A 14093-nucleotide genomic window follows, 5' to 3' on the forward strand; every position below is an offset into this window, starting at 1 on the left:
GATTTCGACGAAACACCAAAATTAACAACAAATAGCCGGGATGTCACAACAACCCGCACAGGCCTTTGCTTCCCACTTGATCAACCAGACTCTCTCCTCAATCGCTTTACTCGAATCGCTGTCAATCATCAACCCGACAGATGCGTCTCTGATCAGGCAGAAGCTACCTTCACCTACTGGTCCATTCCCATCACTCAACCCACCTTCACCCTCACCATCATCCTCATTCGCAGGTCTGAATATCTCGCAGTCACCCACCTCATGGACCGTGCGACATGCTAGAGAAGATTCCATCCACTCTCCACCTCAACAACAACCACAGGTACAAGCTCCCCCTCCTCAACAACCGCCTCAAGCTGCTCCCGCCCCATCTTTGCCACCGAGGGGTAGACCAGCTGAGTCGAGGGCGAAAGCTTTATGGGATTTCAGCGGGACAGTGAGTCGAAAGTCCTCTCATTCGAGCACGTGCCTTGCTGATCAGCTTGCTTGTCCATAGGAGGGTGATGATCTCCAGTTTAGGAGTGGCGATATCATTGTAATTGATGAAGAGGGTGAGCTCGTACACCTCGTTATTCCCCATAATTTCACTGATCCCTTGCATAGTCAATGAGCAATGGTACCGAGGTCGAGTCATCCCCAAGGGTCATACAGTACCTATTCAAAGATCAGGTCTCTTCCCTTCAAACTATATTGAGAAGCTGTAAGATGTCATCGCGCTCCTGCTTAAGATTAAGCTAATATCTCTACGATAGCCCACCTGCAACATATTACTCTTCTCCTCCTCCACCTCCTCTCCAACAACAACCTCAACAAATGATGGTGCCCTATCAAGGTTCCGCCCAATCCTACTATGATCAAAAGCCTCCTCCTGGTCAGATGCAAATGATGCCTCCTCAACAGCAAATGCAGGGTGGGGTCGTGGTTCAAGAGCCCCAAAAGGACAGCAAATTCGGTAAGATTGGTGGTCAGGTGAGTCAGCTACTCTGTGTTGCAACGACAGATCGAGCTGACCATAAGGTGTAATAGCTCGGTACTGCTTTCACCACTGGTATTGGTTTTGGTGCGGGAAGTGCTATCGCCTCGGAAGCTGTTCATGCTAGTGAGTCGGCCAACTCTGTAATTCTTAGTGATAGAAAAACTAAAGCTTCTGTTCGATTAGTCTTCTAAACCGCCTCGCTGTGTCATTTGTCGATTTTTCACCCATTAGAGACCTCCTGTGTGTATAGTAACATTGTAACATACATGGACATGAACCTTATGAATATAGTACAAACAACCTTTCACCCAGATGTACTACAGGTACTCCTCTAAATGCTAAAAACCATGCTAATATGCTAATGTTTCGACTAACTTGTCAAATACTCTAATCACGTCAGGTTGATAGAATTTCTCGAAAGTGAGAGGAACGGGTGTGCTAAGTGAGTTTCCGTCAGCTGTGGAATCGTCGGACATGAATAGTCTTACTCACTCCCATCCAGTGACAAGCCCTATAGGGGCTTCCAGGTACTCAAAAGCTCTCCTTCCAACCTCACCAGCCAGGTCGTTACCCACACCTCCTGCTTTCCCAGCTTCGTGCACTATGACCATTCGTCCTGTCTTCTTGACTGCTTCTGTCAGTGCACCTAACGGCATGGGAGAGATGGTCCGCAAATCGATGAGCTGGATGGAAGGAGCAGGGTTAGGTGGTCGAAGGGATTTTGGAAGGAAGGAAACGAGGGCTGGTGGAGGTGATCTGAGGAGATCGATCGCTCGTTCTTCGTCATATCAGCTGTGTACTATGTATGAATGGAGGATTGAGACTAGCACTAACGACAGATATGTAATGGGGTACCATACGCCACTACAGTCAGATCAGTTCCATCTCTTACGATCTCTGGTTGACCGATAGGTAATGTATAATCATCGGTCGGTACTTCCTCCACAGCTGCTCTATACAGGATCTTCGGTTCAAAAACCAATACAGGGTTAGGATCTCGGATAGCCGCTAGTAGTAGACCTTTAGCCTGGATGGGCGATCGGGGTATCACCACTTTCAGCCCTGCTGCACCAAGGAAGAAACCCTATCACACAGCCATCAGTTCTGGGTCGTCTACAGGTGAAAAGGGTTGCTCACTTCAGGTGACTGAGAATGGTATAAACCTCCATGTCCTACACTACCTATAGGCGCTCTTATCGTCAATGAACCTCCCTCGAGGGGATATGCTCCTCCACTCGCATATCGTTGTTTGGCAGCTTCGTTGACTAGTTGGTCGAAGGCGGGGAAGATCTGATCAATCCTATCAGCGCAGATTCTTGGAATTCTCCTGTGCTGTGAAACTCACATAATCACCAAATTGAATCTCAGCGATGGCAGTCGCACCAACACTTGCTAATCCGATCCCGAATCCTGCTATACCCTGCTCAGTCAAGGGAGTATTGAACACTCGTTTTTTACCTGTCCCGAACAATATCAGCAGATGCTTTCAGCGGATAGGTGATCGGTATCCTGAACTGCTGAGTCAAACTTACCAAACTCCTCGACCAGTCCGGTCGTACATCTAAATACACCCGTCTGAACATCTTCTCCAAATACGAATGCCTTAGGGTTCGTGTCCAGCGCAGTCCTAATCTGGATCAGCTGACTGTGATAGGTTCATGTAACTCACCCTAGAGCATCCCGAATAGCTTGATACAGGTTCATCCGCCTTGTCTGCCTGCCTTTACCTGTTGGACCTTTCAATCCATGTCCGTCGGTGAATCTGATACCGGGTGTTGCCAGTGCCTATGGGATATGCGAATGAGCACGATAATGGGCTGTCAAGGTTGAGATTGACAGGTATGGAGTCGGGAAAGGCGAGATATATGAATATCATGGGACCCACCTCTTCTGAAGTATGGAGGAACAAAGGGCTCTCTCCCAAAGACGGTTCTTCGGTAGTAGGAGGAGCGGGATTTATAGAAGGAGCCGACCTGGATTGACGAGCTGAAGGTGATTTGCCGTTCTGTTGTGAGCCGCTTTCACCTTGAGCTTGAACGACATAACATCTGATACGTTCAGCTGATGACCTCGACCATGTGAGACCGGTTGATTTGTAGGTGTTTATCGATCTTATCATGTTGATCAATGTATATGGGATGAAGGTCTGTTCACTGATATCTTACATTGAAGACATCGCAGAGGGGTGTAATTGCTCAAATTGTTTTGATGTTGACTACTTGACACCCGCATGATTTCGGTTCGGTCTCGTAGATGAATCCCCTCATCCCATCGTCACGTTGTTAAAGCTGGTAATCAACTGATCAGCAGCTTAGACATTGGATAATTACTCTCTGTTGCCTATCACCTGATCTCACTCACCCTCGGTTTCGGCTAAATGGTTATACCAACTCATCGGGTTAATCCAAAACAAGTTAGGATGTGTATGTATTACGATAAGTTTGTAATTGGGCTAGCATCGATTACCGTCTGTTTCTAATCCAGCTGTTTTAACTGCTGATGACTTCATCGGTTGTCCAAGACAGTCGCGTCCTGTTGTCCGGCCGGTTGAAACATTACTCGATGCCCTCCGCTTGATCCTGCATCAACGAGATATCATGAACAATCACATGTCCGTACCCATTGGAGCGCCGCACATGACCACTCGAGTATCAAGTCATGGCCACTGAAAATGGAGAACCAAGTAGATCGAGAGTCGGCTACATATGGTCACAGGAACTTCAAGATGTGTCCGACGATCTTCCTTCCAACATCGGTCGATCGAGCATGGTCCACGCATTGATCAAAGCTCTTGACTTGCTCGACGATGAAACCGAAGATGGTGATGTAAACAATGGTGAAGACCGTAACAAGGCTAGGATAGTGCCTCCGGACGAAGAGCTGGGAACGGAACAATGCTTGTTGAAATACCATGATCAATCATATATAGGTGAATATCATCTCATTGGCCCTTCTCCGCTTTTCCGAATGCTTACTGGTCACTTGTCCGTCAGACGCTCTCAAAAAGTACCGAGCAAGCTCACCACCATCATACGACCCCACCGCTCCTCGAGATACATCCTCAACCTCCGCTCCGCCAGCTAAACGAGCACGAACGAAGGGACCAAACCTGCAAGAATACAGAGATATGGACGAATACAATCTGTCGCATGACAATCCGCCTTTCCCCAAGTTACCCAGATACATCACCCTAATTGCCGCGGCAACTTCGACCGCCTGTAGGATGTTGGTACAAGATGAAGTTGATTTTGTTGTGTGCTGGGACGGTGGTCGACATCATGCCAAGAAGAGCGAGGCGGGTGGGTTCTGTTATATCAATGATCTGGTTTTAGGGTTATTACTCCTCTCGAGAGAAGGTAAAATCACATTACCCCCCGATCAACACGTCAAGGGTAAACCCAAGAAACGACCACCAAGAATCTTATATCTAGATTTGGATCTGCACTATTCCGACGGTGTATCTTCCGCCTTCCACTCGACAAGAGAATACCCTGATCCTATGCCTGAAACAAAACCGCCAAAACCACCCTCTGTAATGACATTCTCGATCCATCATCTCGCGACTGGTTTCTATCCACCTTTCACCCCATGGGCCGAATTGACGAATCCTTGGTTACCCACTCCGTTCTCTCTTTCAATACCACTACGAGCGTATCCTTCTTCGAAAACCTATAAAACTATATGGGAGGGATGTGTTGAGCCTATAGTGAAAGAATGGGATCCAGACTATGTGGTCCTGCAAATGGGCTCAGACGGACTACCGGAAGATAGGGTAGGTCAATTCGGTAATTGGTCGGTGGAAGAGGAGGGCGGGATGAGGTGGTGCATTGATAGAGTGAAGAAATGGGGAAAGAAAACTTGTATAACTGGTGGAGGGGGATATAACCATCCGAATACTGCTAGAACTTGGGCAACGATCACGTCTTCTTTGGTAAGTTACCTCTGATCTCCATCCACTCGTTCATAGGTCAGGAACAGATGGCTTATACTCTGGTCAATCTTCAGCTTGACCGCCCTATCAATGGCGAGACGCCTATACCCCATCATGAGCATTTCGAGGAATATGCTCACTCATTCACGATGGAAGTCCCGCAAGGTGAGCTTGATTCTTGGTACAAACACTTGTCACGTAGTACTCATGGATATTTTAGGTCACATGGAAGACCAGAACACCGAGAAATACCTCAACAAAGCATGCGAAGATTTCGGGTACATAGCAACAAGAATAAAAGATATCGTAGCTTCGAGTCTACGTTAGATGCATTTTTAGATAAACTAGATCCTGATCATCCTTACGATCTTTTTGTGGCGTATATATATAGATAGATATACAGTACATACTTCTGATGGCGGATTTTTGTTACTTTTGGTTCATTTGTGATGAGATGAGACAAATCACGCCCACTTCTTACCTTGCTCATCGCACCAATTCCAAACCTCCTCAATCTTCTTATCATCCTGCAGATCAGGTCTGGCAATACCGACTTTCCTGTATGGTACCAAGTATTGCCCGCTGATCCACCTCGCATCGTGGTCTGGAATAGTAGCTGCCCAAACTTGGTTGACGGCCCCAATATCGGATGTCCGGGTGACGACGGGCTGACGCGTCACTCGCTTAAATTAGCGACAGCGGGTCACACACGCACCGGTTCAAGCAAGAAGTTCTTCTGACTCACAAATAGCCAAGGTGCAAACTTTGTGACGTAAGGTGTCAATGACATGTGTCTGGGCAAATTCGTAGCGACCATACCTGTTTCCACGACAATTGACCATCAGTCATCCTCCATCTGGATTATCGGAATGGGATAAAATGGAAAGAGGGGAGTGGGAGTGGGAACCAACCTGGATGAACAGCCACACTAATCAACCTCCCCTGTCTACCATAGACATTATGAAGGTACTTAGCCAAAGCTATGTCCCCCCATTTCGATTGACCGTACTCTACCCATCTCATCTTTTCGTTTTTCCCCTGTTTCGGTTGTTGTCCCTCTCTGGTGATTGGGTCGGAAGGATCGCGGACAACAGATTTGAAATCTACCCCTCCATTTGGTGCGCTCGCGTGACCTGCCGAGGAAGTTAGGATGACTCGGCTTGGGTGGGTGGGTGGGGATGAGAGGAGGAGAGGTAAGAGGAGGTTGATGAGGCGGTGGTGGCCCAGGACCTATGGAAGGAGACGAACATCAGCACAGCAGAGGGTGAGCTGGTTGAGATGTACGTACGTTGGTCCCGAATTGTAAGGTGTATCCTTGTTTGGTGTACAATCCCTCGGGACTGGCATGAATACCATTTTCAGCTTATTATCCTTTCTTGTTCCCTGTTTTTCGTAAGACGAATTGCACTGAACTCACGAAGCCATCACACCAGCATTAGCGAACAACACATCCAACTTCTCCTCTTTCCTATATACCAAATAAGACACATAGTCAGCACAGTTACCCAGACCCTTCTCCATCACTTCATCTCAATCACAGAAGATATATATCCACTCACTTCAGAAACTCCTGCGCACACTGATCAACACTCTCCAAATCCGATAAATCCAACTTTACAAACTCTACCACCCCCTTCTTCCTAGTCCCATCCTTCTTAGCAGGCTTTGGCTGGGTAAACCCATTCAATCCAATTACACCCCCCTTCTTAATTTGATCTATAGCTTCCCTAGCCAGCTGCTCGTTCCTACATGCCAAATAAACTTTGGCACCTGCATAATAGAACGATAGTGCTGTTGCGTAGCCTGTCCCCGAATTACCCCCTGTGACTAGTACGACCTATGGAATACGCACATGATCAGCACCATGACTTGCATGACTTCCATCGTGTTCAGAGGGGAGCTAATGAATATGAGATACATGATCGAACCCACCTTACCGCTCTGATCAGGTACATCATCGATAGACCACCTGGGCCTCACCCAGAAGAACACGGGGAACCCCGAATGCACGATCAGGTCGAGCTGGAACCATATCCAGGTGAAGATGGTGGAGATGATTCCCATTTTTTAGTTTTGTGACCAGGTCTATGTCGAGGGTTGAATCCTGTTTTCTCGGACTAGTGAACTTGGCGTAAGGAGTATCCTTTGGACTATCGCTGTTGATGGTATTTGACTTGGTCCGCTTGTTATCAGGGAGAGTAGATAGGTTGGTGAGAGTTCAGTGTGTGATCAATTCATCTGTCATGCTATGTCCCATCTTGTATCCCATTCAATCCTTGCATCTCATCGTCCCTTATGATCTCACCGTCGTCATAGGGTGATTTCCCGTTTGCCAACATGCACTTCCGTCGGATATTCAGACAAACCACCTTAACCCTGGATTTCACGCGTTTGACTTTTCAGAGTTTCTATTCCCCTCCCTCATTCAGTAACAAAGGCATGATCATTCATCTCTTCATCTTCATCTTGTTCATATAACGTATAACGTATAAATGGAATATCTATCCCCCAATCGTATCAAGAGACCAAGAATATATATATATATAGTTGGATATGCAACACCAAAGTCACCAAAAAGTAAAATCAGGAAGAAAAGAAATCTGCGATGTAATGTAATTTATGACCTAAACCCAACCATATTTCGTTTCTTGATCTACTGCATCAAGCAGGTCCCTAAACATTGACTTCTTATCCTCGTTTATCATTCTATTTCCCAACCCTGTCAATTCGTAGATTCATGACTTGGGTCCACCAAGAAGTTCCAACAATTTCTCAGCAGCACCTAACACCTCTGCATCCTTCTCTTCCTTTTTAGTTCCAGATTGCTTTCTGGCCAAGACGGCATTATCTGGGGTGATGGCTACTCCCTCGCTCATCGTAGATGAGAATGAGAAACTTCGAGCAAATCCAGGCGTCTTCATCTCTTCTTTGGTGTTTTCATCTTTCCTCGCAGAGGGAGTCTCAAGTACCGCGGCACTTTGAGATCGTGAGAATGAATCTTTGTGTTTGAATGAAGTAGCTGGTCGATGACGAGACGAACCATCGAGACGTGCTCGTTTGGCTGAAGATTGTGAAGACAACGGTAAAGAGTGCTTGAGAGTACCTTTCCCGAGGGGAGTAGTTTGTCGATCATTGGGGATGTTGGGGTTGATAGATCCAAGTACACCGTTGGAAAATCGGTTGATTGATCGAGGTTGGAGTGGTCCACCGTTGTTGCTAGCTTTGGAAGACCAATACTTACCCTTAGCTCTTGGTACCGACGCGAGAATATCAAGGGAAGTAGCTCGGCCAAGAGTGTTGGAAGGTCCATTGAGCATTCTATCTAAACCCATTGGTCCACCGCTGTTACCGAGAGGTTTTCGTTTAGGACTATCATCGTTCTCTTGTTCATCGGTTTCCTCGCTCTCATCATCCACAGCTATCTCGGATAAATCCATAGATGGAGGATCACTAGGCATAAGAGCAAGTATCTCCCTGATCCTCTCTTGACCTTCTCCTTGGATCATACCTTCTCCGCTAGACCTTTGTTGCGGTCGCTTCTTGGGATCTCCAAATCCACTTTCTCGAGCTTGGAGGATTTCATCGAGAGATCTGCTGTTACCTCGTTTCGGGAGAGGAGTGACTGCACCTTGCGTAGTGTACATTCGACCGGAAGCAGGGGTGGGTGTGGGTAGATGAGCATCCATCTCAGGGTGTTGAGCAAAGTACATATCTCGTGTGAGATCCCCAACACTGATGGATCGAACAACAGCGGATTTTTCTTCGGGTGGAGGTTGAAGACCGGATATACAAGAAAGAGGGACAGGTCGCCATTTGCCAGTGACTGGGTCAAACGTGCCTCGGTTCGATCGAGAAGGAGGGGGTGGTTCGACAGGAGCACCTTCACGGAGGTATCGTTTCTCTTCTTGTCTTCGGTTTTGGAACTGGGAAAAGAGCTTGAAGTCAGTGTACTCATTCTGTCACAGCTGACATGAAGTTGAGTCGACTCACCCAAACGGTAATATGTTTCGTCTTTACACCTAGCCAAGCTCCCAGCCTCTGTCTCTCATACTTGCTCGGACTCTTCGAGATACTCCAGAGGACTTCCAGAGCCTCCAACTCTCTCTTCGTAAACCTCCTCCTGATCTTATTTCCTTTCCCATCATCAGTATCCTTCACCGGAGTCTGGTTCGGGCCCTGCTCTCCGCCAGGTACCTCACCGAGGACGTAATCCCAAGGGTTCCAACTGGGTGCGCCTTGTCTCCCGCTTCGTTTGTTCTCTGACTCGGGCGGCTCACCTTCATCAGATGGCACAGGATCTTTGCGCGTGTATGCAGTGGGGTAAGCCCCGGGGAAGGGAGCAGGAGGTTGTATGCCTGAGAGATCGATGGGCGTGGGAGAAGAAGGTGTGGGAGAAGGGGAGAATGACATGTGAGCTCGACCTCTCGTTCCAGAGCGAGGTACAGACGATGATGACCGGTGGGACTCGACGGACGGGGAGTATCGCGTGCTGGCTGCTGATCGATTGGAGATGGTGTACGACCCAGTCTTGGGTAAGGAGCTCATAGGTAAGGAAGGGGTTGAGATTGATCCTCCCATGGTACGCGTTGGCAATGTCGATACTGGTGTTCTCATCGGAGTGATATTGGACGCGTTGGAATAACCGACGTTAAAGGTATTGTTGATAGGAATATCGAGGGGTGTACCGTTAGGAGGGTGAATCTTCTTTCTACCTGAAGAAGCCAATGCGATGGAGCCGGACGGACGAGGACAAGGGGTCTGATGAAGGCGGGATTGAGGGTGGGGAGGACCGTTCTCCTTTTGATGATGCTTCTCTTCGAGAGCCAGGGCTGATGAGAGATGACCGTTGATTTGATGATGATGGGAGGATGCCCCGTTAGTTTGAGGAGTCATCATCATGAGAGATTGAGGAGCGGTGAAGATGGGGTGACCCATCATCATGCCGTTGTTTTGGGAAGAGAGGGATTGTAAAGGCTGGCGCATCCGTGGCTGGACGGGTGTGGTGAGATTGGGATCCTGTCTAGCGTGTAATGGAGGGATGGTTGATGGTGTAGGAGGTAATTGGGTTGTTGTTTTGGGGGTAGCGTGAATATCACGGATAGGGGGTAAGGTGAATTTCATGTTCTCTTTATCCTGTGGTACTTCTTCTGGAGAAGGTAAGGACGGGAGTGGGAATGACATGATGGGTGGGTGTGGTGGGTTTAGTTGGATGAATGAACGAAGTAATGTAGATTGATTTGATTCGTTGGTGGAGAGGCTGTGTGGAGTGGACGAGAAGTCAAAGGATCAGGATTAGCTTGACGCGTTGTCAGGATAACATTGTCTTGTCATTCAATTGAATACTCACAGGGGATGGATGCTAATGATGCTAATGACCAATGAATCATCCAAGATGTTGATCGATGTCTGCACAAGAAAAAAGAACGGGAAGAAGAATTACTGGGTATTGGGTTTGTGTATGATTGAAAGAAGTGGAGAGTGGAGTAGAAACAAGAAACGATAGAAATAGAGAAATAAGAAATAAGAAAAGGATGACGAAGATGTAATAATGTATCAATCAGAATCAGAAAAGAGGATGAACATTAAATGGTTGTACTACACTGTAGTATGTGGTAGTATGAGAAGCGATCTGTGCACCGTACTCCATCACCATACAGTAACGTATCATACATATCATCATAGTGGAAATCCAGACTTATACAACGTGCTGCCTAGTAAAATCAAAAAAAGCTACACGCGTCTGATTATAGAGTAACTGATTTTCTCTGAATTTTACCCTAAAAGGTGAAAATGGATTGGCATTTTCAGGGTATATAACATAACATTTCAACGTAAACACTCTGCACTCCAATTCAGAATCATTACTAAATTGTAATGTACTACCCACCCTCAAACTTTGAATCGATGGTAGTAGTAATGTAGTCTATGTAGTACTCATCCACCAACATGATACACAACCTTGTTTCATCTACATGATACGTTATAGATAGCCAAAATTCACCCCTTGGCACATATACGCATTTCAGATGGCTGACCCATGCATTGAGCACTACCAACATAGCATCTACACTAACCTATCCTCCTCATCATCATCCTCCGAGGCGGGCACAAAACTATCACCCAGCCCTACAACCTCCCATACCCCCTTACCATCAATCTTATCAAACGTCACCTTGAAAGGTTCCTTGACAGTCAGTTCACTCTGTCGATGAAGACCTGTGCGAATGATACAATCCCGTAGTTAGCGGGAATTTCTCAAAAAAATCTATGTATAGGCACGCAAAGACAAGGGGAGCTCGAGCGTGGGTAGTTTGCCCCATTGAAAACAAGACTCACCTTCGATCTGATCAACACGATCACGCGTAGTATCTAGATCATCATCAAAATTCTCTTCGGATACGACCTGTTGAGCTGCTCTCAACAATAACAATGAGTCCGGTCTGACGTGGTGGTTGAGCTGCCGGGGAGAGGGAAAATCAGTACAGACATCTCTTTATCGGTATCAACGCGTCACTTACATCTATAGACACAACCTACAAACGCGATACATGATAGTCAGCGAAGTATCAACAGAATCCGCGATTAATGACGAATAGCTCACATGGTAATGATCAAGCTCATTCAAGAAATCAGTCCTCGTCATGATCCTCCTGGCAGCTTCATACGTAACATAAGGCAGGTGAATATCCGCACTGGACGGTTCCTTCGCAGGCGGAGTGACGTTCACACTGCTATTCGAGGTTTCGCTCTCTGGCGACTCCACAGCAAGTGGGAGGTCATTGTCTATAGGGGAGGTCGTGATCTCTGGTTCAACAAGCGGGTAAGGGGAAAGAGGTGGGATCATCTTGGAAAGATGGCGAAGGAGTAACCATGAACAGCTATCTCATACAGTCAATCAGCTCATGCTATTTATGTAGATAGGTCTGCTCACCTCGCCCATCTGTTTAATCATCGTCGGTGAAAATGGTCAGCTACAATCTTCTGCATGGACGCTGAAAAGGTAGAATACTGACTTTTGCTCGTCCCTGTTGATGGATGAATCAGCAAATCGATCATACTCATACAGCTCAAGCACTCACATCACATCATCATCGTGTTCAGGGATCAAACCGATCCTGCAAATTCTATATCAGCTGCGCATTCTTATACCGTACCATTTATCTCACTTTGACAACAACCATTGCTTCTCTCCCTCAATCATCGATTCCGCCTCCTCTATTCAGCAAATGACGTCAGCTGCAACCGCACTTATCGCAGAAATCATCTAGCTCACCCAGCATGTTATCCGCCCTAGCCACTCTAGCGAGATAACTCGTTCTCCCGCCCACAAGCTCATACACTCTCTTCAGCACATCATCCTCTTCTACAGGTCTCTGTAAACCCCTATTAGTCAACGCTTGTACTCGCAGATGTCGGAGAGCCTTGAGGGATTCCGAGGCTGACAAGTCGTATACGCTGAGGATGCGCATTCGGGATGCATTCTTCTTCATCAGATCGAGGCACCCTTTGTCATTTCACATCTCATTAGCCTAATTATTGTATGGAGAAAGATGGATTTAGGACTCACAGAAATCATCAGTTGAGAAGATCATGGTCAGAATGCCCTATATTGTGATCTTTTCAGCTCAATTGCAGGGATGGTATATTGGACTACACAGCTGAGCTTACCCCTTCAGCCCATGCTTCCGCCCTCTGCTGCAATTGATGGAGCAGCCCATGACCTTCAGGTGTGTTAGGGAACAAGTGGATGTCTGGAATTATCATTGAAGATTATCAGCTGAGCTCCACCACAATCCAGCAAATTCTATAGAGCTTAACATGAAGTCCACGCACTGTTGAAAGCCATGACAAGCGGCCTCTTATTCTTCCTTGCATACCTCAGCGCGACCTTCTCCAGCTTATTAAGCGCCCGTTCAACGTCCAATGCGGGCCCACCATTCCTAGGGTCAGCTCGGGAGAATAGGGATCCTTGCCAGTCTTCGTAAAAATCGAAGTCCAGGGCTTTACCGAGACGTAATCTGAACACTTCGAGATCGGGGTGGGCTACGATCCAAGCGATTATAAGCGTTTCACCTAGATGAAGATTATGAGCAGAAGGGAAGCAAAGATGACACACCTTCGCAGAATGATACACCATCTGCATTAATTTTACGCATCGCGCTAATGATTTCGATTCAGTCAGCTGTCTGTCAATCTAGTCGCACCAGTATTATCAGCTCAGCTAACTCAAGTATCATCGTCCCCTTTCCAGTGCCCTTTGAACCTATCACAAGGTAATACCCTCCCTTCTCCTCACCACCTACTATCCTATCGATAAGCGGCTGTTCCCTCCGATGTATATGAGAGGAGTTGGGCGCATGCAACGTCGACAATTCTAGTGCTGGGTCCTGTACACGATGTCTCGCTTCAGCTTCATGCCCCACACTCTCATTGAAAAGATATCACAAGCCAGACTCAATTTTAAACTCACATAACCAGGTTCAAAAGCTCTTCCAATCTGCCCTCATCATTAGCTGATCCAACCCCAAACCCAGATCAGAGTACTAGATAAGCTCACCCTATGCAGCACATGAGCCTTGTACCACTCCAAATAGCCCACCCCCGCCGCAAACACCATCCCAAGCCCCACAACAGTAGTCAGCGCAGCCTGGAAGGATGCGCTCGAAGACCATTGTTTCCAGAATGACTCTTTGTCTGCTTTTCCTCTGGGCGAATTCGACGTGAGATTATCGGAGGGACCAACGGGAGGTTGAGGGACAGGTGGGTTGGGCCATTGGGGGATATCGAGTCTTCTGGGGGTGGTTGAGATACTTCGGATAAGCGCGGTTGAGCATGAAGAATGAAAGAGAAAGGAATGGTTGGGAAGTGGTGTTAAACGAATGTTGAAGCTGGTGGTTGGTTTCGCCGATAGACGAGGTCCGGCTAGCTTGAAGGCATTGTGTCGAAGCATTGTAGCTGGGCTGAGGGCTGGCCTCCTCCTGAGAGAGTGTCTTATATACCAATGCTGAGCTTGCACGGTATAGCGAGGTAGGATATATCACTGGGTGGGAATTCGAAAGTCGATAGCTATTTATTTACGCCAAGCAAGGTGGACCTGCACTGCGGAGACCCCACAATGCGATGGGACCAGATTTGTACCCATATTTTACGAGTGGATAAATGCAAATTGATGATATGATGATATCG

General features: G+C 47.2%; 6 protein-coding genes across 6 annotated transcripts; 2 read left to right on the plus strand and 4 right to left on the minus strand.

The window, feature by feature from the left end:
- Positions 1–40: 40 nt before the first annotated feature.
- I302_106118 (uncharacterized protein) lies at positions 41–1167 on the plus strand (the record flags this gene model as incomplete). The annotated part of the gene is made up of 5 exons (XM_019191862.1): positions 41–436; positions 497–551; positions 604–700; positions 753–969; positions 1027–1167. The coding sequence occupies 5 exons, from the start codon at positions 41–43 to the stop codon at positions 1165–1167; spliced, it is 906 nt and encodes a 301-aa protein (XP_019046492.1).
- Positions 1168–1326: 159 nt separating this feature from the next.
- Positions 1327–3095, minus strand: I302_106119 (uncharacterized protein; the record flags this gene model as incomplete). Its single annotated transcript, XM_019191863.1, has 8 exons — positions 1327–1414; positions 1469–1754; positions 1811–2060; positions 2114–2266; positions 2322–2434; positions 2509–2603; positions 2646–2761; positions 2862–3095. The coding sequence occupies 8 exons, from the start codon at positions 3093–3095 to the stop codon at positions 1327–1329; spliced, it is 1335 nt and encodes a 444-aa protein (XP_019046493.1).
- Positions 3096–3634: 539 nt separating this feature from the next.
- Positions 3635–5234, plus strand: I302_106120 (uncharacterized protein; the record flags this gene model as incomplete). The annotated part of the gene is made up of 4 exons (XM_019191864.1): positions 3635–3905; positions 3970–4907; positions 4982–5072; positions 5128–5234. 4 exons carry the CDS (start codon positions 3635–3637, stop codon positions 5232–5234), a joined length of 1407 nt encoding a protein of 468 aa, XP_019046494.1.
- A 137-nt stretch (positions 5235–5371) lies between these two features.
- I302_106121 (uncharacterized protein) lies at positions 5372–6971 on the minus strand (the record flags this gene model as incomplete). Its single annotated transcript, XM_019191865.1, has 7 exons — positions 5372–5575; positions 5653–5726; positions 5819–6137; positions 6196–6247; positions 6325–6375; positions 6467–6744; positions 6840–6971. 7 exons carry the CDS (start codon positions 6969–6971, stop codon positions 5372–5374), a joined length of 1110 nt encoding a protein of 369 aa, XP_019046495.1.
- Positions 6972–7642: 671 nt separating this feature from the next.
- On the minus strand, positions 7643–10088 carry I302_106122 (uncharacterized protein; the record flags this gene model as incomplete). Its single annotated transcript, XM_019191866.1, has 2 exons — positions 7643–8830; positions 8898–10088. 2 exons carry the CDS (start codon positions 10086–10088, stop codon positions 7643–7645), a joined length of 2379 nt encoding a protein of 792 aa, XP_019046496.1.
- Positions 10089–10971: 883 nt separating this feature from the next.
- Positions 10972–13857, minus strand: I302_106123 (uncharacterized protein; the record flags this gene model as incomplete). Its single annotated transcript, XM_019191867.1, has 14 exons — positions 10972–11123; positions 11244–11364; positions 11426–11440; positions 11509–11785; positions 11987–12022; positions 12074–12122; positions 12181–12411; positions 12475–12511; positions 12576–12658; positions 12741–12950; positions 13024–13067; positions 13134–13294; positions 13378–13404; positions 13465–13857. The coding sequence occupies 14 exons, from the start codon at positions 13855–13857 to the stop codon at positions 10972–10974; spliced, it is 1836 nt and encodes a 611-aa protein (XP_019046497.1).
- Between the last annotated feature and the right edge of the window lie 236 nt (positions 13858–14093).

Source organism: Kwoniella bestiolae, chromosome 4, assembly GCF_000512585.2.
Source record: "Kwoniella bestiolae CBS 10118 chromosome 4, complete sequence".
NCBI classification, from domain to species: Eukaryota; Fungi; Basidiomycota; class Tremellomycetes; order Tremellales; family Cryptococcaceae; genus Kwoniella; species Kwoniella bestiolae.